We start from the raw sequence: 27,995 nt of genomic DNA, 5'->3' as shown, positions 1-27,995 counted from the left end.
TGTGAAAACAACCAAATGGAAGAAGCTGTGTCAGTAAGTAGCACAAGCACATGAGGCTTCTGCATTTACTTGCAAAACCATGACTGTGAGTGTTGTGTGTGAATGCACACATGGCGTCTCCTTCTATCTGACAAACACACACATGTCCGTGCGCAGGCACTCACGCACACTCTACACTATATAAAAAGCTACCAGACCCTGTTAAGGGTCACAACCACGCAAGCGGATTCTGAAACAAAGCCAATGATTTCCGGCCAAGCTCTGCTCCAAACATACCTGCTTCTGGGTCCTGGTTGAAACGGCAGTACTTGGAGTTCTCAAGTGAAGGCAGGCACTGCTCAATGGGTACCCAAACATATGTCTCAGGACACAGCAAATCAGACGGTCTATACTGACCCTAAAGAGATGTGAAGAAAAAAGGCACAGGCATTACTAACGCAGTAACTTCCTAGTTACTAGGCTCCAGAATTCCAGGAAAAGTTTTAATCACAAAGTTAAATGAAGTCAACCAGAAACAGCTTTACTGTAAATACTAAACAACCCTATTAGTAATTGCTTTCCCAGCTCAAGAATGCACATTTGATTAAAAGGCTCTCAAACAAATGTATCGCCATTCGGGATGCCTGTGTTCATTTGGAAGGATTTGAGTTTCTACTTTCTTTTGGAAGAAATATTCAACATATGATTCTTGCTGAGCTGATTGCTAAGAATACCCAGTTTCAAATTCAAGTTGTCTCTTAAGTGCTAGTTAATAACGCAGTGAAATTTCATATGTGACAGCATTATAATTTACATATGAAATAAACATTTTCCAAAATGGAATTTCACTATCCTTAGTCACTATCCTTAGAATTTTTTAAATTTGTAAGCTCAGCTGATAATATTCTTTCCATTCTAATGTACTAAAAAGTACTGTCTGGTCAACATGCTTCCATGAGTAATCTAGACTGATAAATGTAAAGAAAGAAAAAATTTTTTAAATTACAAAAATTTCAGGGAAATATCTGTGATAATAATCCTCTAAAGTTTCTTCAAACACTCTATTTTAGAAAAAATGATTTGTGTATTTGTAACCCAATCATGTACCCCAAATATAAAACAAAGACTATACAACAGATACTGAAGAAAAAAATCATTCACCTAAGGGTAATTTGGTAGCCAGTTAACAGAGGACAGTGCAAATTATGTGAAATCATTTAGTGAAAATGTTTAGAAATATCAGTTAATTAAAAGTCCACATATCTCTTCTCTAAATTTTAAAATTCAAAATTCATTATAGAGGTTAAATCTAAACATTAGTTTTCAATTATTTTAACCTACAACCCATAGTAAGAAATACATTTTACATTACAACCTAGTAAACCTATATGCAAATATAAAACTAGAAACAAATCTTTTACTATAGAATGCTTACCCATGTTATGTAATCCTTTATTTTCTTTTCTACTCTACTTCATTTTTTTAAAATGATGCTCTTGGACTATTTAACACCAAAACTGCTTTCATAAATAGCAAATGGGTCACAAGCTCAGAGTTTGAAAAACACTATCTAGTGCAAACCCCAGGACAACGAATACTGCTGCTTAAGGGCTCAGCACTTTTCCCCGTTTTTATATCAGAAAGGTGCTCTATAACCAGCCTACCATGTGTGAGCAACTAGTGAAGCATCACTTAGGTTTAAAATGAACACCACACCCTCCCAGCATTCAAAACATTCAGAAGTCTGTAAGCTAATGGAGAGACTGTACATAAAACGCATGCAAACAAATTAATTCCTTTCAAGAGGCTGGGAGAAGAGTTCAAGGAGGATATGGAGTTTTAATGGGAACTTAACAGATTCACTGGCTAAGTCTGGGGCAGGCTGAAAAGGAATGAGAACAATCTAGATGAAGATTACAGCATAAACAAAGATGCAGAGTTTGGGCCTAGTACAAGATAACTCTGGGGAACATGAAATAGCAGAGCACTGCAGAAATGAAAAGGTAGGTTGGGGATCAGCTTCAGAAATCATGTTTTGGACTTTGTTCTAGATGAAATAGGAATGCTTGCTGGCTGAGACAGAAGGCGTGACAGTATGAAGACCAGAACTCAGGTCTCTGACTCTTGATCTTCCTGCAGTGTTCACGGCATTGCTGATGCCTTACTGTCCTAGAGCAATAAAGGCCACCTAGAAGGGGCAGGTCCAGGTGGGGCACACACTCATCTAATATTAAAATTCGAAGCACAGGGTTATTTAGAAATGAATTACTTATTTACTTAGGAGGTGTAATAAAGCCAGTTATTCCACTGATATCTACCTTCTCAAAAGCAATGTCATTCTCTCCATTAATTCAGAAACTATTTTGTTGGGAAAAGGGACAGTATGATGTGGTGCTGTCTACGTTAACAAATCTGAACACTAGATAGCAATCTAAAGCAGTGGTTCTAAATCTTTTTTTTTTTTTTTTTCCTTTTTGGTTATGGACTATTTTGAGAATCTAATGGGGGTAGGGGGAAGCTAAATATACAAGCTAAAGAAATAAAACTTCTAAGGGAAAAAAAAGGAGTAAATTTTCTTGACATTGGAGTATACAAAGATTTCTTAGAACACAAAAAGCATTAACCATAAAAGAAAAAATTGATGAATTGGACTTCATCAAAATTACACTGTCTTCAAAAACTTACTAAGAAAATAAATAGGCAAGCCAAAGATTGGGGAAAATATTAAGAAAACCTGTTGTATTAGACAACATATTTGTATCCAAAACATATGAAGAATTTAACAACTCAATAATAAGAACAATCCAAATTTTTTAAAAGGCGAAAGACTTAAAAATTTTGCCAAAGATATATGAATACCTAAGAAACCCAACATCAGTTACCAGAAATGCAACTTAAAACTATAATAGGATACCAATGAATACCCACTAGAATGGCTAAAATTTAGAAGATGAATAAACATGTTCTGGCAAGGATTTGGACCATCTAGAACTTGCGTTGGTTTAAAATGGCATAACCATTTGGGATAAAATAAATATTCTTGTATACACATCATTTGTGCGTATGTCTAGGGTAAACTCCTTGGATTGGAATTGCTGGGTATAAGGGTTTTAAGTTTTATAGCACAAAACTGTTTTCCACTCAAGTTGTGCCATTTTATATTTCCATCAGCAATATTATGTATGCAAGTGCTACTTTCCCCACATTCTTATCGACAGTGTACTATCAAAACTTTCTATCTCTGCCAATCTGAGAAATGGCATTTCACTGTGGTTTTAATTTGCACTATGTATCTTTCCATATGTTTAAAGAAATTTGTATTTTTCTTCCTATAAAGTTGGCCCATTTTGTTGTTAGATTTATGGTCCTAGTAATTGAAAAATGCTTTATATATTAAGGAAATTAACCCTTAGTTTGTAAAATATGTTGTACTTTCCTAGTTTGTCTGTCTTTCGACTGTGTGTGCCATGCTCTTTTGCCATGTAGAAATCTGGTAAATGGTCAAATTTATCATTTTTTAAAATGGCATCTGGGCTTTGTAATATAACTAGAAAGGTCACTTTCACTCCAAGATTATAAAAACATTTTCATGGTTTTTTTCTAGTACTTTTATGGTTTCACAATTTTGCATTTACATTTATGCTCCATCTGGAATTTATTCTGGTGTAAGGTAGAAGAAAAGGATCCAACCTAATTTCTTTCAGATGTTTACCAAGTGGCCTCAACATCATTTTTTAAACAATTATTTTCCCCACTGATTTAAAATTTAAAATGTCTTTTTGATTAAGTTACTAAATTTCCAAATATATTTAGATCTCTTTCTGGACTTTCTATTTATTCTGTTACACTTCTGTCTGTGTAATCATGTACCAGTGCCATATAGTTTTAAATATTAAAGCTTTATATTATATTTTAATATAATATCTGGTAGAGCTAAACCCCCCTTATTGCTCTTCATTTGCAGAATTTTCTGGTTCTTCTTGCTTAATTATTCTATGATTCTGCATTTAGTACAAAAAGATTACCAATATGAATAAAGAAACAGTAATAAAAATGGATGGTGTATCTTGTCTATTGTGATGGCAGCATATAAAAGAAGAGAATCCCAAGAATGTCTAGTAAAAGGGAAACATATCATCTTAAGTTAAAAAAAAACAAGAAAAAAAATAAAACCCAAAACATACAAATGACACCATTTTCTAATTTAAGATAGAACTAAATGCTGACTGGCTAAGATGCACAGATCAAATTTTTGCAAGGAGGGGGGAATCAGCCATCAACTATGAGTCTCTTAAGATAAAAACAGATATATTCCATGCAGATATGCTGATTCATTAGCAGCCACCTGAATCCAGGGCCTGGATTTAACAATGATGCTGACAATAAAAAATACTCAGTCAATGAACATTAAATGACTCCTCACTATGTGACAGGCACTAGGTGCTGGGAAAAAAAGATGAACAAATGCATGTCTCTAGATAATTCACAGTCTACTGGGAGTGACTGACCTGGAGAAAGATAAAGCACACATAAGAATATATTAAGTGTGATCATGCACAACTGTCCAAAGTTCCTAAATTTTCACAATGTTCTTTTAATGCAGTACTTAATATTTTATTTTTAACTCTTTAAATACTCAGGTTATCTCACTGAAAAACCATACATGTACACATTTTAACTTCTGATCATCCAAAATCAAATTTTAGATTAGGTTAAAACATTATTTTTCTCCTCAGTACAGGCTTATTTCAGTGCTTTAAATATTGTCTCAAGCCATCAAAGAATGCGAAGAGTTTTATGAAATAAACCACTTTGAAATGTTACGCTTTCTAAGCTTAGCTGGTAGAGAGTTAAGTGACCAAACTACTTGCAGTTCAATTTAAAGTTGCCATCACACAAATGAAAAATGCAGAGGCTTGAAAGCTGCCCTGCCTTTCCAGCTAAGAAAATGAGAAAGGTCTGTATTAAGAATGTAATTACTTAAGGATTTGGACATACTTTCCCATGGTCAGAAGGAAAAATATTTAATCAACCTCTAAGTACATTCATTCATGTTGGAACAATGAGGTAAAAGCAGATTAATTCTCTCCTAGGGTGCTGACTTTTTGTAAATAAGAAGAAATCTGAGTTACCTCAGATTTCTAAAGTACTCAAAATTCTGAAAATGTGATTGGTCTGACAGGGCTTATCTTACAATTGTTCAGAACATTCTTTCAATTTGATCTACATGTTAGAAGATGAACTCTAGATTCCCCCCATGCTGTCCCCAAAAAGCACTCAACAAGGACAGCACCAGAGGGAAATTTTACCAGGTAAGGACACCTATTTCAAGAGGGGAGGCCACAGGAGAGGATAATGTAGTTCAAGACAAGATGCCTGGAAAAGGTAAAAGCTGTCTTCTAAAAAGCCTAAACACAGAGGAGGAAATGCATGCGTTTCATCATTAATTAAACACTTCTGGTGAGGTGTAACTACCCAAGTCAAAGTCCTCAAAGAGAAGTAAGTTCAGCAAACTCTGTGATCTATAACTTCACCACCTGTTGTAAATTCTGGAGCTGTTTACAAACTGGCACTGTTTTAGAAGTGGAAAACAAACAAAGTGCCTCTATATTTTGAGCTGCCATACAAGAGTGAATATTCTACTCAGAGTATTCAATGGTTTTCTTTTCTTTAAAGAAGACTACTTAGACTACTTGTAAAACACAAATTATACTACACCTCCCCCACGGGGAAAAGAAGAAAAAATTAAAATATAGTCATAATATTTCAATCAACTTTACTAGGCTGTCACAGATTAAAATTTGAGGAAATGCAAAAGTTAAATCTAAAACACTAGGGGGAAAAAAACCTAGCTAAATACATTTCCTGATCCATTTCTATTAAAAATAACTGCTTCTTCTGGAAGAAGGGAGCATACAATTTTGGGTTTTGGTCAATGGAATGAATTGGCATTCTTTTCACTTCCATGCTCTAGACCATAATTTGAAGAACATCTTATCATGCTGATCTAATTTTCTACACTATTAAAGAATCACAAAATAAATTATATGTAGAATATCTTAGTTTAGCAAAATATAATAGTCAGAATTTTGGCCTAAAAATTACATTCGATAGCCAGAGGTTAAAAACGCCTCACTATCATATCTTACCGAATAACAGTGAACACAGGTAGCCAAAGAGCATATAAAAGGGTATCTGGAAAAATTGGATTTCACAGTCATTAACAATTTCAGCAGAGATATTTTAAAACAGATTAACATCCTTTACTTCTAATGAAAACACAGCCAACAACACGAGGAGACTTTCCCTCAGTTAAGGTATAACTAGTTAGAAATCTGAATTTTCCAAGGCAAAGGCGGTATTAACTAGTTGAAAGAGGAGCAAAAAAATGGTTCCAGCAAGCCCTGACAATCAATTTTTTTGCAACATTTTTATTGATACGTAATTCACATAGCATAAAATCAACCCTGTCAAAGTGTAGTTTTTAGGGTATTTGTAAGGTTGTGCAATCACGACCACTATCTAATTCCATAACATTTTCATCACCCCAAAACGAAACCCTGTACCCACTGGCAGTGGCTCCCCATTCCCTCTTCCCAAAAGCCCAGCAACCACTAAATCTACTGCCAATCCATTTTAAAACGGAGTATTCGTCTGCATTCCCATCCTCCCTGTTTGAGGCAGAGTACAGGCCCAACCCAACACACAGCCTGGGGAGCCCCAAGTGATGTGGTGCTCGTTACCTTTCCGGCCTGTCTTCTAGCATCTTCCTCCTCGGCCACACAGGCTCCCCTGCTGGTCCTGGAACACTTCAGGCCTGCTCCCACCTCACGGCTTCTCACTGACTGTTCTCTCTTCTGGTCTTACGGATATTCCCGTGGCTAATTCTGTCATCTACTTTAAGGTTTTGCTCAGCTGTCACCTGCTCAATGAAACTCACCTATCTCCTCTACTGTCTTTCTTCCATAGGACTTCTAACATTGTTGTTAACTTTCTTTACTGTATCTATAGGAAACTCCTAGCTAAAATGACGCATCAGGGATTTCAGTCTGATTTGTTCCCTGATGTATATCCCCAAACCTGTTCCAAGTAACAGCTGCATGAACAATGAATCCAGTACACGCTGCCCGTCCCTTTCCTCCTTCTTTCTCTAAATACAGCAGATGTTACTTTAACACACTCTTGTTTTGCACATTAACATGGCACACACGAACTAATCAACATTTGCCGAATTTGTATTTATGATGCACCTCCACCATATTTTCACTAAGACTAGTTCTCAACCTTTGGGAAAGTATTACAAGTATAAGAACATTATCATGACAGAATCTATAAGAGTTACTGAAATTAAAAAGGAGTTCTCATACTCAAGAAGGTTAAAAACTACTAGTTCAAGTCAATTTGGCTTTTTTGCCCTCAAAGCTGAAAATATTTCTTCCCTTCTTTCACCAGCATACACTTTCCTTTAAAGAAAAGTATAACTTTTCACATTAAACTTCATTTTAAGAAAAGGAAGAGAAAACGTGACTTGGGAAAAGGCCTCTTCAAAAAAAAAAAACAACAAAAAACAGCCTCTTTGTTCAAGAGTTCAGCCGTATCACTTTGGTTGGTACTGACAAGAACAGTAACAATGAGTTCTTCCTGCGTTTGTTAAGAACACAGCCCTCATAATGATTTTGCGTATCATCCAAGTTAAGTCTTATAATGACGTAAAAAGGTAATGAAGATAGACATTATTTCTATTGCACAGATGAAACATAAGGTCATTAAATGGTAGTGATGAACTCAGAGCTAGGTTCCTGATTCCCATTCTCTTTCTATACCTAGATTTAAAAATATTCACAATTCTTTAAAGATTTTCAAAATAACTTCAAAAAATCTTAACAATCACAACAGTTCAATATGCACAGGGTCTCCGCTCAGCACGGAGGAGGATGAGATGAAACGAGCCCAGGGAGGCAGGCACCGTCGGCTAGGGGAAGGGAGGCACTTGTGCTCCAGTGACTTTCGCAGCCAGTGGTAGATGTAGGCTGGTGGGTACAAGACGCTACCGAAGCACAAGACGCTGCAACAGAAGCTCGGCATGGGCCACGACTCTGAGAAGGGCACCAAGGACTACAAGCAAGGTGTTGGCAGAACACAAAGGTAAAACAACTAGCTTTCTCTGGGGATTCCTCAGAAGTCTCCTCTGCAGTGTGTCTAAAATTCTGAGTAGCACCATGTTTGGAAAGAAAAATCAGGCACTTACCAACAGCAAATGTAGGCAGACCCAAGACCTGCATAGACCATGTCTCCCCACTGAGTTCCCAAATACATGTCTGTTAGAACTTCACCAAATGGGAAATGAAATGAGAAACAACTGTTTCAGCTCTACAGATAGTATGTGGTCCTTGTCTATGGTTTGGGAAGCTTCAAAAATAAATGTATTTTTTGCTTTACATTCAAAATGTTAACATTAGTTTAGTCATAAAGAGGAACTCCATCTGCTCTCTGAACAAATGCCAATGTCCATAAAGTCAAATTTATTACCAGTAGGTATCTTTCTTTTTACTACAGAATGATGTGTTCAAAGTAACTTTCAAGTTCATGAATGGATCCTACTGTAACCTGGCATTATCTGGAGAAATATTATGAAACACATGGTTTCAAAATTATATTCTGGTTTCTTTTATCTCATCCTATCTAGATTCTTATAGAAGTACTTCTTACAATGGAACGCACAACTGGTCAAAAATAAAAGAAAAACTTATTATTTACATTATAATGAAAAATGCCCTATAACAATCCTGAAGAAAGCAATGAAATTACTAAACACTCCTTTTAAAACAAATTCCCCATGTTAACAGGTCCACTTTTTGATTATAGTAAATCCAGAAATACATGATTTTAGTTTCTAAAGGGCTTTATTATCTTTTAAAAAGTTTTTTTTTAAGGGGGACCTTGAAAAGACATGTGTGAACCCCAATGCATTCAGGACTACATATGACACAGAAAAATCTCTTTGAATATTACATTTGTCTTTGTATGAGTTTAAAAAACATGCAAATGAGAAGTTATTTCTTCCATTAAAGTTAAAGGATTTGAGACTGTTATTTTTCTTAGAAAAAAGTCAGAATAGTAAAGAAATGCTTTCATATGACATTCACCCAAGTTAGCATTCTCGGCTTTTAATTGGAAACATCTGGGGATGGGCTTGGCCGATTGCAATAAAATTGAAGTTACCAATTCTCACCCTGCCATTTTGAGGGTATTCTGTTTTTACAGTTTTCAAATTAAAACCAAACGGACTTTCCTTTGAACTCTGGTCCTGAAGCAAAGATCTTTATGAGATTTCACTCTCAAGAATACTTATAAATATTTTGAAAAATAGGAAGGATTTCATGAGTACTTGAGGATAAACCAGCAGAGTTTGTTTTAAAAGTTCAAGTTAAATTAAAATGTAAGAACACTGGAAAGACAATATTATTTAAATACACACACACACACACACACACACACAGGGAACACCAATAGCATTGAACAAAAAAAGAAAGAAAGATTAACTAGACATTTAAGTCTTTTATCAGGTAAAGTTGTTATCAGTATCCCGTTTTTCCACAATAAACCTATTGATTTTACTAAAACCAATAGCTTAAAGAGAGGTTCTAGCACTACATAAACAAAAATAGTTCAAAATAATCCATTAGAGTGGGTTGTACCTGCAAAGAAAGCGAGTAAGAATAGGGCTTATTAAATCCAGTCTTTTCCCTGAAAGACAACACCAATGGAATCCCATCCACAAAGTACTCCAGCAGACCCCTTGCTCCCTGATTTCGTTATATAAACAGAGATTGACTTTATCAGTCCCCAGGAGAGTGCTTGAGAAGGAACTCGAGCTGTTCTGTTTTCAGAAACTGTGTTTGGATTGTGCCATGCTCAGTTGGTGAGGTGAGCTGAGACCAGTGAAGACAAAGGGCCTAAACATCTGAATCCATTTGTGTTCCCCAAATTCTGAAAGCCCACAGATGTACTCCATGTGCTGCCAGGCTAAGCTTTGAAAATTTAAAAATACATATTTTTTCCACTGACAAACAGAAAGTGATGGTATTCTGTGTTTCTTTAATTAAAATCCAAGAGTTCGCAAAGGCTCCAGGACTTAATTTAAATCTTCCTTAAGACTGGGCTATTTATTTTACTATTAGCAAATAATAGAGAATAAAGATTCTAATTCAGTTTTAATCACAAGCTTTGCTTTTATTTTGGAAACCCTGGGTTAATCTTTTTTTCTCCTAGAAAATACAAAGAAAGCTTGTGAAGAAAAGATTCAGGGAGTCAACTTACAGCACAAATTTAATTTCAAACCAAAGGGTCATAAGTTGAAAAGGATAAAGGGAAAAAACAAAAAACAAAAAACGATAGAATGCAAGATGAAGACAAAGACAATAATGTAAGGGAAAAATAAAAAAATCCAAAGCTTCTTTAATATCTGTTAAAGATTAAATATTCACATGAATATTCATGTAGATGTATATGTATGTTGTATTAAATTTGGCCTTCACCATATTGGTAAGAAGAATCAATTTAGGTGTTTGCTTTTTTAGGCTATTGCTTGGAAAACAGCACTTAGAATCACTGGTTCTGCCACTATCGTAGGTGAAATCATCCTTACCTGGACAACAGTGAGAAGGGCTGATTTCAAGTTCTCCCTCTTGAAGCTACCCTCCTACTGACACCAGGGAGAAATGATTGTGAAATTCTCTATTTTTAAAATGCTTTACTGGCTCGCCAAATCTACAGTAAAGTAGATGACCCTTTTTAAAGCAAAAAAAATTTCATAGACCTTTATAAGATAATGCAACATTAGTTTCACTTGATGAGAAATTACACAAGATAAAAACCCACTACAAATTCATTAATGCTTTTAAATGAGTTTGGATGTTACTAATCACAACAGAACCTATATATGTTTGTAGAATGATGGCAGCATAATCACATGTTTATTAGTCTGTATCCACATTGTGCACATGGATTCACAGACTTCTTGTGAAAGCTCCCTGGTTTAGAGACATCAAGTATCTTGAGCGTAAGGCACAAGGCCCGCTGTCAGTCTACTCTCTTACCCCCGCATCCTGACCCAGGGCACTCACATCTAGGCACAGGCCATTCTACCTGCGGTGACTTCCAATTTGGTCTAAATGACTACTGCATATTTGAAACCGAACCTAAATGCTGCCTACTCTTTCCTTAGCAAGCTTTCCTTGGACTCTGCTTGACCTCACCACCAACTGAGCTCTCATTCCTGCAGTTAGCAGGTAATTATGAAATGCCAACCATGCCAGGCTGCATGCTAAGGTCCAGGGCATGCCATGGTGAACGGTAACATGGCCATTTTCAGTTCTCAGGGACCTTTTTAGTCTAGAAGGGGAGATGACTTTAAGGAAATAATCATACGGAAACATAATTACAAAGTATGGCAAATACTATGAAGAAAAAGCACATCAGATAGTGTAACAGGGAAATCTAATTTAGATTGGGAGGGTCAGGGTTGATGTCTTTTGGGTTTCTAGAGAAATCTATCGTAGAACTTAATACAATCTATTGGAGTTGTCTGTTCACAGGCTGTGCTTCTCATACCCCTCCCTCCTCCATAATCCCAACTTGGAGTTTCCCAAGAGCTGGGAATACATCATTTCTTTGCATTTCTTGTGACTTGGTGGAATTCTTTCAATGGACTGAGTTCTCAAAAAATACTTACTGAATGTTTATTGAATTAAACGAAATTGTGTCAACTTATATTCCTTAAAAATAGAGAATCAGATCATTTTAAAACTAGAAGGGCCTCAGACCTCCCTAGTCAATATCCAGTTTCATTTTCATATTTAAAAGATGGGGCGGGGATGGGGGCTAGTTTTAGCAACTTAAGGCCAATTATTAGTAAAGCCAAGATTAGAAGCTCAAACTCTTTATTCTTTTTTTTTTTTTTTTTTTTTTTTATTTATTTTTGGCTGTGTTGGGTCTTCATTTCTGAGCGAGGGCTTTCTCCAGGTACGGCAAGTGGGGGCCACTCTTCATCGCGGTGCGCAGGCCTCTCACTATCGCGGCCTCTCTAGTTGCGGAGCACAGGCTCCAGACGCGCAGGCTCAGTAGTTGTGGCTCACGGGCCTTGTTGCTCCGCAGCATGTGGGATCTTCCCAGACCAGGGCTTGAACCCGTGTCCCCTGCATTGGCAGGCAGATTCTCAACCACTGCGCCACCAGGGAAGCCCAAACTCTTTATTCTTTTTGTTAAAATTCCCAAGCTAAAACCAAACATAAGTATGAATACCTAAAGTGTGTCAGCAATATCCTATGTACCCCTTTATGAAAATTTGCCTAATTAAGATTATTTAGGATTTGGACCTTTTAGAAACATATTACTGGCTTTTTTTTTTAAACATTCTTTTTTCAATTGATATGCCCTGAGTCAAACAAATGCTAAAAAACAGTTCACAACAAATCCACAGCTTTAATAAAGTCAGTAAGCTGTCTCTGATTGATCATGTCTCTAACTGGAGCTATTATTTTTTTGCCAGTAAACATTTTTCAATGCCTAAAACCCTTAATCGTAAAAGTCTGTTTAATTACACCCCTGAGGGAAATAAGAAGTTAGCTATAACCTCATATTTATCCCAGGGGTGTGATCTTTGGTAATCATTCCTTTTCTTCTGCCTGATGGAAAATTCATCACAAATGACTTAAATGCTTCAAGTTAAGGATAACCTTTTCCCCCTCAACTGTGTAGCAGTAGGAGTCCTGGTAGAATTTACATCCCATCCCCTTGAATGTCATCAGTATTCTGTGTGTCTCTGCAAGAAAGGGCTTGGTAGAAGGTTAATGTAACAGCTTTGTGCAGTGCCTTCACTTCAGCAAGCCAAAAAGATACCTAATACATTATTTACTTCCTTTCTAAATGATCAGTTATGTAATTATGAAGGACACAATCACTTTAAACTTAAACATAGCTATTCAAAGGGTGAGCAACTCAAGTCCACTCACAGAATTTTAGATAAATTATTAAGATGAATTTACTATGTTACAAACACAAAATAATCTTGGATGACAACTTGAAAAACCTTACTTCTTCATTCCTTCTAAGACATCCATCCTAAAATCTCGTACTGGTCCAAACTCAATGTTGTTAGAATAGAATTTAGAGTTACAAAGATACTTAGGATCACAGTAACATGAATGTCTCTGTAAACGTTGTACTTTTATCCATTTTTTAGCCCATTACAAAACCACATATGCACCAAACACAGAAAGTCTTTTTGATGTAAGGACTTTTAATATTTTTATGCATGGTTTTAAGTGTTATTTAGGACTTAATTTTTAAACATATGTATTTTAAAAATTTAAATATATGAAAGGAAGTTTTCAATGGCTACACCATTAAAATAAAGTTCTTCAATAATGGTATCACCTTTGACATACACAAAAAATACATCATCTCAAAATTTTAAGGAGCCAATCATCGGGAACTCCCTGGCGGTCCAATGGTTGGAACCCTGCACGTCCAATGCAGGGGGTACGGGTTCAATCCCTGGTCAGGGAACTAGTATCCCACATGCCGCACGACACAGCCAAGAAAATATTTTTTAAAAAAAAGGAGCCAATCATCACCTTTCCACCCAATAACAGTCTGGAGACATCAAAGTATCATAATTATCTTGTCAGTTTACCACATCAGAACTCTCTGGAAATAGTATAAATAAAACTGAAGCTGAAATCTACAACTTCCAGATGTGGGAAAGTATAATTTTTGAGAAGTTACTATTATGCAGAGCCTGAAACTATGCTATCTCTATGGTTTTCAGCCTAAAAGTGTGGAGCACTGAGTATATTTGGAAGCTTCTGATCTGCACGCCATCTATAGGCTTCTGGTGATGTAGCATCTGAGTGATACAATGTGGTACGTAGCACAAACTCTAGCAATGACTCTTCAGTATCATTATGAGCTCATAGGTCTAAAGATATTTAATGTGTTTCGATCCACTGCAGTTATCATTTTTGATGCTCAAATTGTTCATATTTTGGCCAGCGGGAGTCAATTTAAGTTGGCTCCAGAGAGCTTCCGACATAACCCTAGTAGTTTATGACAGCTTCCATGCTTGCAGACTTCATTTTATCTTCACGTAGACTGTTTAATAAAGGAATTTTAACTATCCTCAATCTTCACTGTTTCTGAGCAGTGAATTTGAAAATCTATCACTAAATAAATCAAGCCTTCATCCAGTTACCTAACTTTAGTCTTGGGGAACAGTATAATCTATGAGAATCTGAGTCTCCTTCCTGTAACAACAGCAGGAAGCACTTACCAGATGACTGCGAAGAATCACACAAGACAAAATTAAACGTAAGCTTTCCAAAGCACTTTTAGCAAATACCTAGCTTTAAATGAAGGGCATATAAAAAATATCTAAAAACTAGAATAAATCAAATGTACTGGGAGCAAAAAAAGGAAATTTATTGTATTTTCAGTTCAAATTTGAATAAAGAACTAAATAAACAAATGTCTAATTTTTTTTCTTTCTGTAAGTTGAAGTCACCCATTTTTAGTAAAGATTATGTCTATATATAATTAAAGAAATAATTTTAGTATTATAAGGCGTGGTGATTATCCCCATTTTACAGATAAAGACATTGAGGCTTAGAAAGTCTGTACATATAATAAGTCATGAAACCAAGCTTTGAACTCAGCTTTTGCATCTTTGGAAGCTTGATCTTAATTCTGCTTTCTCCTGATGAAATGGTAGTTAATGTTTAAATTCTACAAGGAAGTATATTTATAGGCCAACTTTCAGCAGCATTTCACTAAAGGAATGCATAAATATTTAAATTTTAAATGTCTGCAATCAACTGGAATTATGAAATATGTTTTTAAAGGTCCTAATGTTCAGAAGAAATTGTGAAAAAGATTCTACTACTGGGAAAAAGGGGGGACAACTATTCACAGTCTCAAAGAAGGACCCCACAGGTTACTTACTAATTGCAAAGGGAATAAAAACAGCTCTACTGTGGAGAAATCTGCTAGTCCACCTGAACCACACCTGTAATGGGACAAACTGACTTCAAGGGACTCCAGATGTGATGTCCTGAGATTGCACAGCATCACCTGGGTAGTGTTCTGACCAAAAATGTCCTACCTGAATAAAATTATGAAGAAATCATCAGACAAATTCAAATCATGAGACCTTAAACTCTTCAAAAATGTTGATGTTGTGAGAGGAAAAAAAGCAAAGTTATAGTTCTAGATTAAATGATACTTTAAAAACACATAAAACTAAATGGAATATATACTCATTGATAAGATCTCAGTCTGAGGGAAAAAAATAAAAGACATTACTGAGACAACTGGAAAATTTGCATATTGACTATATATTGGGTTGTATTATTGTAGGAATATTAGATTTCTTGTGTGTGATATTGGTATCATAGTTAAGTATGAGAATATCCTTGTTCTTAGGAGATCCATGCTGAAGTACAATACTTGGGGTGAAATGTCATAATCTCTGAAACTTATGCTCAAATGGTTTAGCAGAAAAAAACACATGCATACATAAAATTATATATGCATACATACAAAGAGTTAAAACAAATATGGCAAGATGCAGATAGTTGGTGACTCTAGGTGAAGCTATATGTGTGTTCTATACTGTTCTTTTTCACTATAGAACTTTTCTGTAGGTTTGAAATTTTCAAAATTTGGGGAGAAAATCAGATTTAATAAAACACATACTTCTCTCTACCATTCATCTGTGCTCCTATAGCATTCTGCTCCTTTTTTCTAGAAGTTACCATATTTGATCTTGCAGGATAATTTTGTAAATGTTTATCCTGTCCAAGTGCTCCTTGCAGACAGGGTCTGTATCTCATGCATCAGCACCAGCAGGGTAACTTACTGTAGGTTCTCGACGTGCCTCATTTACTAGCAGGTCTAGTGAATGCTGGCTGAATTAAATATTTGCTTTTTCCAAGATAACACCATAGTGGTGACAATAAATGGTTTTTAACAATACTATAAAGCACTCACAACAGAGTTATTTCATGACTGATAAACTATACTATATAATCATTTAAACTCAGAACAATTTTTAAACTGTTAAGTATCTGGAAAGTTAAATAAAAAAGAAAGGAAAAGTAAATGAAGTAATCAATCACCATTATGTTTAGTCTGTAAACCACTATGAAGTAACTAATGGTTTATTACCTCATACAGTATAAGTTTAAATTTATGTAGGTAAAAATCCATTTTAAAATTTGTATCCCAAGTTAGTAATGTGTATTCTAGAGACATGAGGGCAATTTAATCACTGAACTTCACACAGCAAATTGTTCTGATAGTTGGGTTTCCTGATTGTAGAAGAATGGCTATAATGTGCTGGATGATGAAGATGATAATAATGCTATTTCAGACGTGTAGAGGCTGGGCCAGCAGGGAGTAAGTGGAAGGTTAGTGGCAACCCGGAGAGCAGGAGTCAGCAAACCATGGCAATGGGCCGAATTTGGGCTGCTGCTTTTTCACATATGGCCCACAACCTAAGAATGGTTTTTACTTTCTTTAATGGTTGAAAATAAATCAAAAGAAGAGTAATAGCTCACGACATGTGAAAATTTTATGACATTCAAATTTCAGTGTCCATAAATAAAGCTTTCCTGGTGCCCAGCCACGCCCATTTGTCTGCAAATCTTCTGCAGCTGCGTTCACTACAACGGCAGACCGCATGGCCTGAAACTGTGAAGATTTACAATTTGGTCCTTTACAGTATGACTGCCAGGGAGAGAAATTTCAATTTCCAGGAGACAATGAGGACCCATGCGTGTGTTTATCTTGTGATTTTCATGGGGGCGCTACACTTCTGTGAATTTTTCTATATGTATAGTATGACTCAATAAAAAGGTTTCTTTAAAAAAAAAAAAAACCTATTATTGTGAATTTCAGGGGGTAAGAAAGATATAACATCCTCAATGTTTCCAAAATTAAACACGTAAAACATTGATTTTTTTTTAAAGCCATTGTCAGAACCAGGGTTTGATTTGTGACAAAGAGTCCAGACTATGGCTGGCCAGAGATGGAAACTACAAAGATCAACCTGAGCAAGTCATTTAGAGAAGGTTCCAGAAAACTAAAAACAGCCCAAGCAAGTAGACAGTAACAGTAGGACCCAACTTCAGTAACAGACAGACCAACATAGATTAGGGTTTAAGAGCAAGATTCCAGGATCTAGGAGGACTGGAAGAGTGAGGCAAATTAATATGGCTTTGAGTTAACACTTAAGTGGCAACTACGGAAGTGTACGAGCACAAAACCACATTCAGTGACCCTCAAATCCTACTAATATGCCAGGATTGAAGACTTGCATGTGACTATATGGCAATATTTACTCATTAGACCTCTTTAATCACAATTTGAGTATCTTCAAGCAAAGATATACTTACGTAGATAAAGCAAATATCTATAAATATAATAGAATAATTTATAGCAAAAGGCATCTTATCCGAAGTGAACAGGACTAGTAGTGGTGGGTTCACTGAAAACGTCCATTACAGTGTGTGTGGGCTGGGGGGGATTCATACAAACATATATACCTTTAACACTTGAAGGTAAAATGTATAACTGCACATTCATTAGCCATTCTTAGATTTAGCACCAAGCCTTTTCTTTGAGGATGCATCACTGTGACTGTAGGTTACTGGTTCTTTAAAGTGCAGGGAGAACATATTCTTAGGAAACTGTAGAATCTTTCCAGATTTTTATGGACTTTTTTACCTTAAACGCTTTTATTTATCTCATCCACAACTAATTCAGCAGCAATTTTTTTATGACTCAAATTAAGTTTAACGCAAGTAACTAAAGCATCTTTTAGCAGTTTACTTAATATTTAAATAAACTGTATCATTACCGTAACTAGTAAAAATTGGCATAGAAAACTGATGGAAACAGACATGCATGGATACTAAATTATAGTCTACCAGCCATAATCATTCAGACTGCCATGGCGCTGGGTGAGTTTTATGGAAGGAATGGAAGAGCATCAGCAGATAAACTGAACACAGAAGGGACAGATTCAAGGCACTGGGCAAGGAGGAGCCAGAGCCTCAGCTATTAAACCTGGACACGACGCTGACCCACCACAGCACAGTTAGAGAGTTCTTTTGTTCTGGGGGTTGAGGGTGAAAGTTGAAAAGGTGCAGCTGCAGGAAGATTAGGTGACCCTACGTAGGTGCTGAAAGAAAGAAGTGGAATAAAGTCAGGACAGAGCCACTGTTGTACTGTAGATGGCCTAAGAAAATAAAGCTAAAGAAGGAAAAACAAAAACACAAAAATGGCAAAAGACAATTATCTACTTTCATATTCTTTGAGGTATCCCTCATTTTTTCTGTTAAACTGTAGAGAAATAAATTTTAAAAGAGAATTTTTATTTCCCTTATTACAAAGGGGGTAGACATCACTGAGTTAATTTTTCTTATAATCCTCTTGAGAACTTGCAAGCTAAGGCTGGGAAGTACTGAAAGTACAAAAGCAACCTTTTAGTACTTCAACTTGAAATTAAAATAGCCACAAGAGACCAGCACTACTGACTCCTAAAAGGTAGGATAAAATGTATCAGCACCTAAATAAATCCAAAAAACTGTAGGAACAGAGAAATAAACTTACATTTCATCAGTTTATAAGAACTAAATGCAGTCAAGTGAAAAATTAAAATTAGTGTAAAATTAATGTAAAATTAATTTAGTGTAAAATTTTGAGAGAAAACAGAAAAATTAAAATCAATTGGTTTATTTTTCCTAAAACAGGAAGTATCCTGTTATACTCCTGTGTATGTTTACTCATCTAATTTTAAGTAGCTTCTAGTATATGATGTTCCTCTGCTCTCCTTGGAAGAAAATGTCTCAAATGAATAGACACACAACATGGGTGGATTTCTTACATTCAGCATGAATGTGCAGAAGAACGAATTCTGTGACAATGTCTCAAAAAGAAATATACAAAAAGATGCTTGCCATGAGTTACTTATAACAAAAAGAGGTGGAAAGAACTTAAATGTATAGCAATAGCTCGATAAATTGTGGCACATTATTAGAACATTTACAGCCACTTAAAATCTGAGGGATATGAAAGATTCAAGGAAATTAGGAAAATACTCATGAAACAAGTGAAAAAAGGTAGAAAAGAACACTGCATACGTCACCTAACAACTGTGAGGGAAAAAGAAATGCATGTATATTTACAAAAGCCCAAAGAAATACAGCACAATGTCAACAGTGATTAGCCCTGGGTGAGAGAACTGTAGGCAATTTTTATTTTGAATATTCCCCTTATTTATTCCCTCTTCCACAAAAGGAATTATTTTTAAAATTAAAAAGAAAACAATAGATTAGGGGAAGGGCAAACAGAAGAAGGTAACAATCATCTCAAGGAAGGTACTTCTGCAACTGCACAAATTACTCCACCCAATCAACTAATAATTCTCCCACCCCCAGAAGTGATACCAATTCAAACAGTTAAGGAGATTTTTGATGCTTTTCAGAAACATTTATGTATTTTACTCAGAAAATCAAGCATGTCTGATCTTCAAGCAAGGCCACAATATTAAATAAAATGCAGCAGCTCCTCCACCCCTTGGAGCTGGTAACCTAGAATATCATGTTCCCTTTCAAGTGGGAAACAGAAAACACACATACACACACACACACACAGTGGCTACCTGTGACAGAGTGTCAAGAAGTACACCACCAAAATTAACAACCAAGTCTGGACACACGTTTATAATGTCAACTACATCACCATCCACTGTAAGATACACATCAAGGTTTTTTTAATGTGAAAAAGAGAAAATAAAATGCATGTTTTAGAATAGATGAAATCTGGACTTATACAGCCTGTGAAAACTCAGAGTGCTTTTAAAACCTACATGAAAGTCTTCACACTGGAATTTCCCACAAGGGAAGCAATACAGCACAGCTTTAGCCTCAGTCTACCTGAAGGCAAATCCTCCAACATTAACTAGTTGTATGTTAGTTACAGACTTCTCATTCATAAAATGGTGGGAAAAATAACACCTCTGTCTAGGATTGTTGCACCTGAGCTAATAATTACAAAACACTTACTTATAAAATGTACCTGGCATACAGTAAGCAAAGTATTTTGGAGTGAAGAATCACACAGTATAACCAACTTACTTTCAAATAGTTTTAAAAAATGTGTGTGTAAATGTATAAACACACATTCACATACCTATGTATATACAGGGGTTAGGGGGAGACAAGGAGGTGAATCTGAGTGAGGGTACATATGTTTTCTTTGTATCATTCTTATTCTTGTGACTTTTCTGAAAGCTTGAAAATATTTCCAAATAAACAGTTAAATATATAAAAAGAAAGTCTACCATTGGACTATTAATTGTAATACAATAATAGAACTGAGCCCTCTGGTTTTACTATCTCACTTAGAATACTAACTGAGGGCCTCAGGCCATGTCTGGAAATGGCAAGGTTTCCAAAGCAGAGCGGGATTAACAAAACTATCACGCCCCATGCTCAGAAAACAAGTAAAACTGCTTGCCAGACTCTCATCTAAGACTCACTCACCAATCCTACTAAGCTGACTCCAACAGAGAAATTTAGCAAAGCCTCTGGGAATGAGTTTATTAGAATTAATCTGAATTAAAACAATAAAAATACTTAGCATCTCTCTAGATTCTTCTTTCTAAGATTCTGTAACCAAAAATCTGAAAGTATTTTTACCATTCTCATGATGTTTTCCTCGTGAGCCAGGAGCAGTGTAACAACACAGTGCTGTCCTGGAATATATGAGACCTTGAATACAGAGAGGACAGAAACTTCCCCTCGACAAACTTTACTCCAAATTCTTAACTGAGATACGTAGCTACAGTCTATGCGATTCCATAATACAAGCACTCCCAGGGCACTCTGTAATTTTTCCTCAGTTCATCTAAAACTGATGGGAAGAGAATTAATTATTTCACATTAAAATAAATAAATAAATGATAACAAAGAGGGGAGAAATGGATCTTTAAAAAAAAAAAAAAAAAAAAGAGTCCTTATTTTCCTAAGACTCCCTCTAAGTCTTTATGATTCCTGGCCCATCAAGGTGGCTGTGCAGCACTTAAAATTTTTTTCCACCTTGAAATGCAAAGAAATGCAGCTACTTAGTTTAAATGAGTTATACATGTCTGATTTTCACTATTTCAACTTATTATTTTGTCCCTTAATAAAATTATTAATGAAAAGAATTAAAAACTTTATTGGGGAATTATGGAAAAAAGAAAATACACATTTTCTGTTTAATTTTCTATGACAATGCCCCTCCCTTCTCTTTAATCCTTTATCATAATTTGGTTTGAAAAACAAGTTCAAGACTGCCTAGGCAAACATGCAATAAGAAGCAGCAAAACTCTGGAAAAATTAAATATAAGTTAAGCCTGGGTAGTTCCAAGTTACAAAAGCAACTATTATATTTCTTAGGAAAAACTATGAACTCATTATCACCACCACCTTGTTCTCAGTTTCCACAGATTTAGGCCAAAAGAGCTGAGATGGCCCTCTCTCTGTCTCCAAGGTATGAAAGTCATGTGTCTCTTTCATGACAACAAAGATGTCTGTCATCATTCTGTTTCTCAAAATTCTCAGGGAAGAAAATTCTCAACCTCAGTAGTCTGTTTCAGTATGTTAAAACTTCAGATAATATAATATTCTCTTCCATCTTCTCACATTAATTTTTAAGTCAATGTTTTTTGTGTAGCATTTATCTCACTAAATACTACAACAAGCCCAGACACAAACATGGCTAATCAACCACTCCTGTGAACCCTCCATAATAATCCTAAGGACGACATCTTGGAAATAGAAGATGAAATGTCCCACTGATTGGAAAGAGTAAAAACTACTTATGATATGGAATTTTACCAAGTCCTGTTTATACAGAATACTTTACCAGCTCTTTCTCTCCTTATTCTTCATCTCAACCTTGGATGGGCAAGTGGTTCATTTATGTGGACATGCCTATGTAGGTACTTCCCGCAACACTGAGCACCCAGGGAACTGGCACAGCTGTTGCCTTCTCTAACGCATCCATGCTGCTGACAGACAAGCTTACTAGTTTGGCTCTTTAAGTTAAAGAACCAAAATAAATTCACTCAGGTCCACTAAGTGGCTAGTACTAATGGTAGAGGGGAAAAGAATATTTTAGGGAGGAACATAAGAAAATGAGGGTAGAGGCAAAATTGGTTCAAGATGGCAGAGTAGAAGGACGTGTGTCCACTCCCTCTTGCGAGAGCACCGGAATCACAACTAACTGCTGAACAATCATCAACAGGAAGACACTGGAACTCACCAAAAAAGATACCCCACATCCAAAGACAAAGGAGAAGCCACAGTGAGACGGCAGGAGGGGCGCAATCACAATAAAATCAAATCTCATAACCTCTGGGTGGGTGACTCACAGACTGGAGAACACTTATACCACAGAAGTCCACCCACTGGAATGAAGGTTCTGAGTCCCACGTCAGGCTTCACAACCTGGGGGTCTGGCAACAGGAGGAGGAATTCCCAGAGAATCAGACTTTGAAGGCTAGTGGGATTTGACTGCAGGAATTCGACAGGACTGGGGGAAACAGAAACTTCGCTCTTGGAGGGCATACACAAAGTAGTGTGCACATCAGGACCCAGGGGAAGGAACAGTGACCCCACAGGAGACTGAACCAGACCTACCTGCTAGTGTTGGAGGGTCTCCTGCAGAGGCGGGGGGGGGGGGGGGCGGCGGGGGGGCGGTGGTTATGGCTCACCGTGAGGACAAGGACACTGGCAGCGGAAGTTCTGGGAAGTACTCCTTGGCGTGAGCCCTCCCAGAGTCCGCCATTAGCCCCACCAAAGAGCCCGGGTAGGCTCCAGTGCTGGGTCGCCTCAAGCCAAACAACCAACAGGGAGGGAACCCAGCGCCACCCGTCAGCAGACAAGCGGATTAAAGTTTTACTGAGCTCTGCCCACCAGAGCAACAGTCAGCTCTACCCACCACCAGTCCCTCCCATCAGGAAACTTGCACAAGCCTCTTACATAGCCTCATCCACCAGAGGGCAGACAGCAGAAGCAAGAAGAACTACAACCCTGCAGGCTGTGGAACAAAAACCACATTCACAGAAAGATAGACAAGATGAAAAGGCAGAGGGCTATGTACCAGATGAAGAAACAAGATAAAACCCCAGAAAAACAACTAAATGAAGTAGAGATAGGCAATCTTCCAGAAAAAGAATAATGATAGTTTAGATGATCCAGGACCTCGGAAAAAGAATAGAGGCAAAGATCAAGAAGATGCCAGAAATGTTGAACAAAGACCCAGAAGAATTAAAGAACAAACAAACAGAGATGAACAATACAATAACTGAAATGAAAAATACACTAGAAGGAATCAATAGCAGAATAACTGAGGCAGAAGAACAGATAAATGACCTGGAAGACCGTATGGTGGAATTCACTGCTGCGGAAGAGAGTAAAAAAAAAAAAGAATGAAAAGAAATGAAGACAGCCTAAGAGACCTCTGGGACAACATTAAACTCAACAACATTCACATTATAGGGGTCCCAGAAGGAGAAGAGATAGAGAAAGGACCCGAGAAAATATCTGAAGAGATTAAAGTCGAAAACTTCCCTAACATGTGAAAGGAATTAGCCACCCAAGTCCAGGAAGTTCAGAGAGTCCCAGGCAGGATAAACCCAAGGAGAAACATGCCAAGACACATAGTAATCAAACTGACAAAAATTAAAGACCAAGAAAAACTCTTGAAAGCAACAGGGGAAAAATGACAAATAACATACAAGGGAACTCCCATAAGGTTAACAGCTGATTTCTCAGCAGAAACTCTACAAGCCAGAAGGGAGTGGCATGATATACTTAAAGTGATGAAAGGGAAGAACCTACAACCAAGATTACTCTATCCGGCAAGGATCTCATTCAGATTTGACAGAGAAATCAAAAGCTTTACAGACAAGCAAAAGCTAAGAGAACTCAGCACCACCAAACCAGCTCTACAACAAATGCTAAAGGAACTTCTCTAAGTGGGAAACACAAGAGAAGAAAAGGACCTACAAAAACTAACCAAAACAATTAAGAAAATGGTAATAGGAACATACATATCGATAATTACCTTAAAAGTGAATGGATTAAAGGCTCCAACCAAAAGACACAGGCTCAATGAATGGATACAAAAACAAGACCCATATATATGCTGTCTACAAGAGACCCACTTCAGACCTAGGGACACATACAGACTGAAAGTGAGGGGATGGAAAAAGATATTCCATGCAAATGGAAATCAAAAGAAAGCTGGAGTAGCAATACTCATATCAGATAAAATAGACTTTAAAATAAAGAATGTTACAAGAAACAAGGAAGGACACTACATAATGATCAAGGGATCAATCCAAGAAGAAGATATAACAGTTATAAATATATATGCACCCAACATAGGAGCACCTTAATACATAAGGCAAATGCTAACAGCTATAAAAGAGGAAATTGACAGAATTGACACAATAATAGTGGGGGACTTTAACACCTCACTTACACCAATGGACAGATCATCCACACAGAAAATTAATACGGAAACACAAGCTTTAAATGACACAATAGACCATACAGATTTAACTGATATTTATAGGACATTCCATCTGAAAACAGCAGATTACACTTTCTTCTCAAGTGCACACGGAACATTCTCCAGGATAGATCACATCTTGGGTCACAAATCAAGGCTCAGTAAATTTAAGAAAATTGAAATCATATCAAGCACCTTTTCTGACCACAACGCGATAAGATTAGAAGTAAATTACAGGGAAAAAAACGTAAAAAGCACAATCACATGGAGGCTAAAGAATACGTTACTAAATAACCAAGAGATCACTGAAGATATCAAAGAGGAAATCAAAAAATACCTAGAGACAAATGACAACAAACACACGACAATCCAAAACCTATGGGATGCAGCAAAAGCAGTTCTAAGAGGGAAGTTTATAACAATACAATCCTACCTCAAGAAACAAGAAAAATCTCAAGTAAACAATCTAACCTTACACCTAAAGCAGCTAGAGAAAGAAGAACAAACAAAACCCAAAGTTAGCAGAAGGAAAGAAATCATAAAGATCAGAGCAGAAATAAATGAAATAGAAACAAAGAAAACAATAGCAAAGATCAATAAAACTAAAAGCTGGTTCTTTGAGAAGATAAACAAAATTGATAAACCTTTAGCCAGACTCATCAAGAAAAAGAGGGAGAGGACTCAAATCAATAAAATTAGAAATGAAAAAGGAGAAGTTTCAATGGACACCGCAGAAATACAAAGCATCCTAAGAGACTACTACAAGCAACTCTATGCCAATAAAATGGACAACCTGGAAAAATTCTTAGAAAGGTATAACCTTCCAAGACTGAACCAGGAAGAAATAGAAAATATGAACAGACCAATCACAAGTAATAAAATTTAAACTCTGATTAAAAATCTTCCAACAAACAAAATCCAGGACCAGATGGCTTCACAGGTGAATTCTTTCAAACATTTAGAGAAGAGCTAACACCTATCCCTCTCAAACTCTTCCAAAAAACTGCAGAGGAAGGAACACTCGCAAACTCATTCTATGAGGCCACCATCACCCTGATACCAAAACCAGACAAACATACTACAAAAAAAGAAAATCACAGACCAATATCACTGATGAATATAGATGAAAAATCCTCAACAAAATACTTGCAAGCAGAATCCAACAGCACATTAAAAGGATCATACACCATGATCAAGTGGGATTTATCCCAGGGAGGCAAGGATTCTTCAATATACACAAATCAATCAATGTGATACACCATATTAACAAACTGAAGAAAAAAAAACATATGATCATCTCAATAGATGCAGAAAAAGCTTTTGACCAAACTCAACACCCACTTAAGATAAAAACTCTCCAGAAGTGTCATGGACATATATACACTACCAAATGTAAAATAGATAGCTAGTGGGAAGCAGCCGCATAGCACAGGGAGATCAGCTCGGTGCTTTGTGACCACCTAGAGGGGTGGGATGGGGAGGGTGGGAGATGCAAGAGGGAAGAGATGGGAACATATTGTATATGTATAACTGATTCACTTTGTTATAAAGCAGAAGCTAACACACCATTGTAAGGCAATTATACTTCAATAAAGATGTGTAAAAAAAAAAAAAAAAAAAAAAGATTCAAAGAAAGATTCCAGGAAGTTCTGCATGGACATATTGAAGAGGTCTTACCAAAAAAAAAAAAAAAAAAACTCTCCAGAAAGTGGGCAAAGAGGAAACCTACCTCAACATAATAAAGGCCATATATGACAAACCCACAGCAAACATCATTCTCAATGGTGAAAAACTGAAAGCATTTCCTCTAAGATCATGAACAAGACAAGGATGTCCACTCTCACCACTATTATTCAACATAGTTCTGAAAGTCCTAACCATGGCAATCAGAGAAGAAAAAGAAATAAAAGGAATACAAATTGGAAAAGAAGAAGTAAAACTGTCACTGTTTGCAGATGACATGATACTATACACAGATAATCCTAAAGATGCCACCAGGAAACTACTAGAGGGACTTCCCTGGTGGTCCATTGGTTAAGAATCTGCCTGCCAATGCAGGGGACACGGGTTTGAGCCCTGATCCGGGAAGATCCCACATTCCACGGAGCAACTAAGCCCGTGCACCAGAACTACTGACCCTGCGCTCTACAGCCCACAAGCCACAACTACTGAGCCCGCGTGCCTAGAGCCCGTGCTCTGCAACAAGAGAAGCCACCGCAATGAGAAGCCCGTGCACCGCATCGAAGAGTAGTCCCCACTCGCCGCAACTAGAGAAAGCCCGCGCACAGCAACGAAGACCCGATGCAGCCAAAAGTAAATAAATAAATAAAATTTTTAAAAAACCCAAAAACTTCTAGAGCTAATCAATGAATTTGGTAAAGTTGCAGGATACAAAATTAATGCACAGAAATCTCTTGCATTCCTGTACATTAACAACGAAAGATCAGAAAGAGAAATTAAGGAAACAATCCCATTCACCACTGCAACAAAAAGAATAAAATACCTAGCAATAAACCTACCTAAGGAGGTAAAAGACCTATACTCAGAAAACTATAAGACACTGATGAAGGAAATCAATGATGACACAAACAGATGGAGAGATATACCAGGTTCTTGGATTGGAAGAATCAATACTGTGAAAATGACTATATTACCCAAAGCAATCTACAGATTCAATGCAATCCCTATCAAATTACCAATGGCATTTTTTACAGAACTGGAAGAAAAAAATCTTAAAACATGTATGGAGACACAGAAGACCCCAAATACCTAAAGCAATCTTGAGGGAAAAAAAATGGAGCTGGAGGAATCAGACTCCCTGACTTCAGAGTATACTACAAAGCAACAGTAATCAAGACAATATGGTACTGACACTAAAACAGAAATATAGAGCAATGGAACAGGATAGAGAGCCCAGAGATAAACCCACACACCTACGGTCAACTAATCTATGACAAAGGAGGTGAGGATATACAATGGAGAAAAGACAGTCTCTTCAGTAAGTGGTGCTGGGAAAACTGGACAGCTATGTGTAAAAGAATGAAATTAGAACACTCCCTAACACCATACACAAAAATAAACTCAAAATGGATTAGAGACCAAAATGTAAGACCGGACACTATAAAACTCTTAGAGGAAAACACATGAAGAACACTCTGACATAAATCACAGCAAGATCTTTTTTTTGACCCACTTCCTAGAATAATGGAAATAAAAACAAAAATAAATAAATGGGACCTAATGAAACTTAAAAGCTTTTGCACAGCAAAGGAAACTATAAACAAGACGAAAAGACAACCCTCATAATGGGAGAAAATATTTGCAAACGAATCAACGGACAAAGGATTAATCTCCAAAATATATAAACAGCTCATGCAGTTCAATATTAA

At 36.7% G+C, this 27,995-nt stretch overlaps 1 protein-coding gene across 5 annotated transcripts in view; it reads right to left on the bottom strand.

Annotated features, from left to right (window-relative positions):
* The window catches only part of ATE1 (arginyltransferase 1), a 159,230-nt gene that overhangs the window by 37,258 nt on the left and 93,977 nt on the right, over positions 1-27,995 (bottom strand). For all 5 annotated transcript variants that reach the window (XM_059899930.1, XM_059899931.1, XM_059899927.1 and 2 more), the window contains one exon: positions 277-397. In XM_059899930.1, the coding sequence (XP_059755913.1) occupies positions 277-397 (121 nt within the window). The remainder of the gene's footprint in view (positions 1-276; positions 398-27,995) is intronic.

Source organism: Balaenoptera ricei, chromosome 16 (genome assembly GCF_028023285.1).
Source record: "Balaenoptera ricei isolate mBalRic1 chromosome 16, mBalRic1.hap2, whole genome shotgun sequence".
In the NCBI taxonomy this organism is placed as follows: Eukaryota; Metazoa; Chordata; class Mammalia; order Artiodactyla; family Balaenopteridae; genus Balaenoptera; species Balaenoptera ricei.
This window is presented reverse-complemented; position numbering and strand designations above follow the sequence as displayed.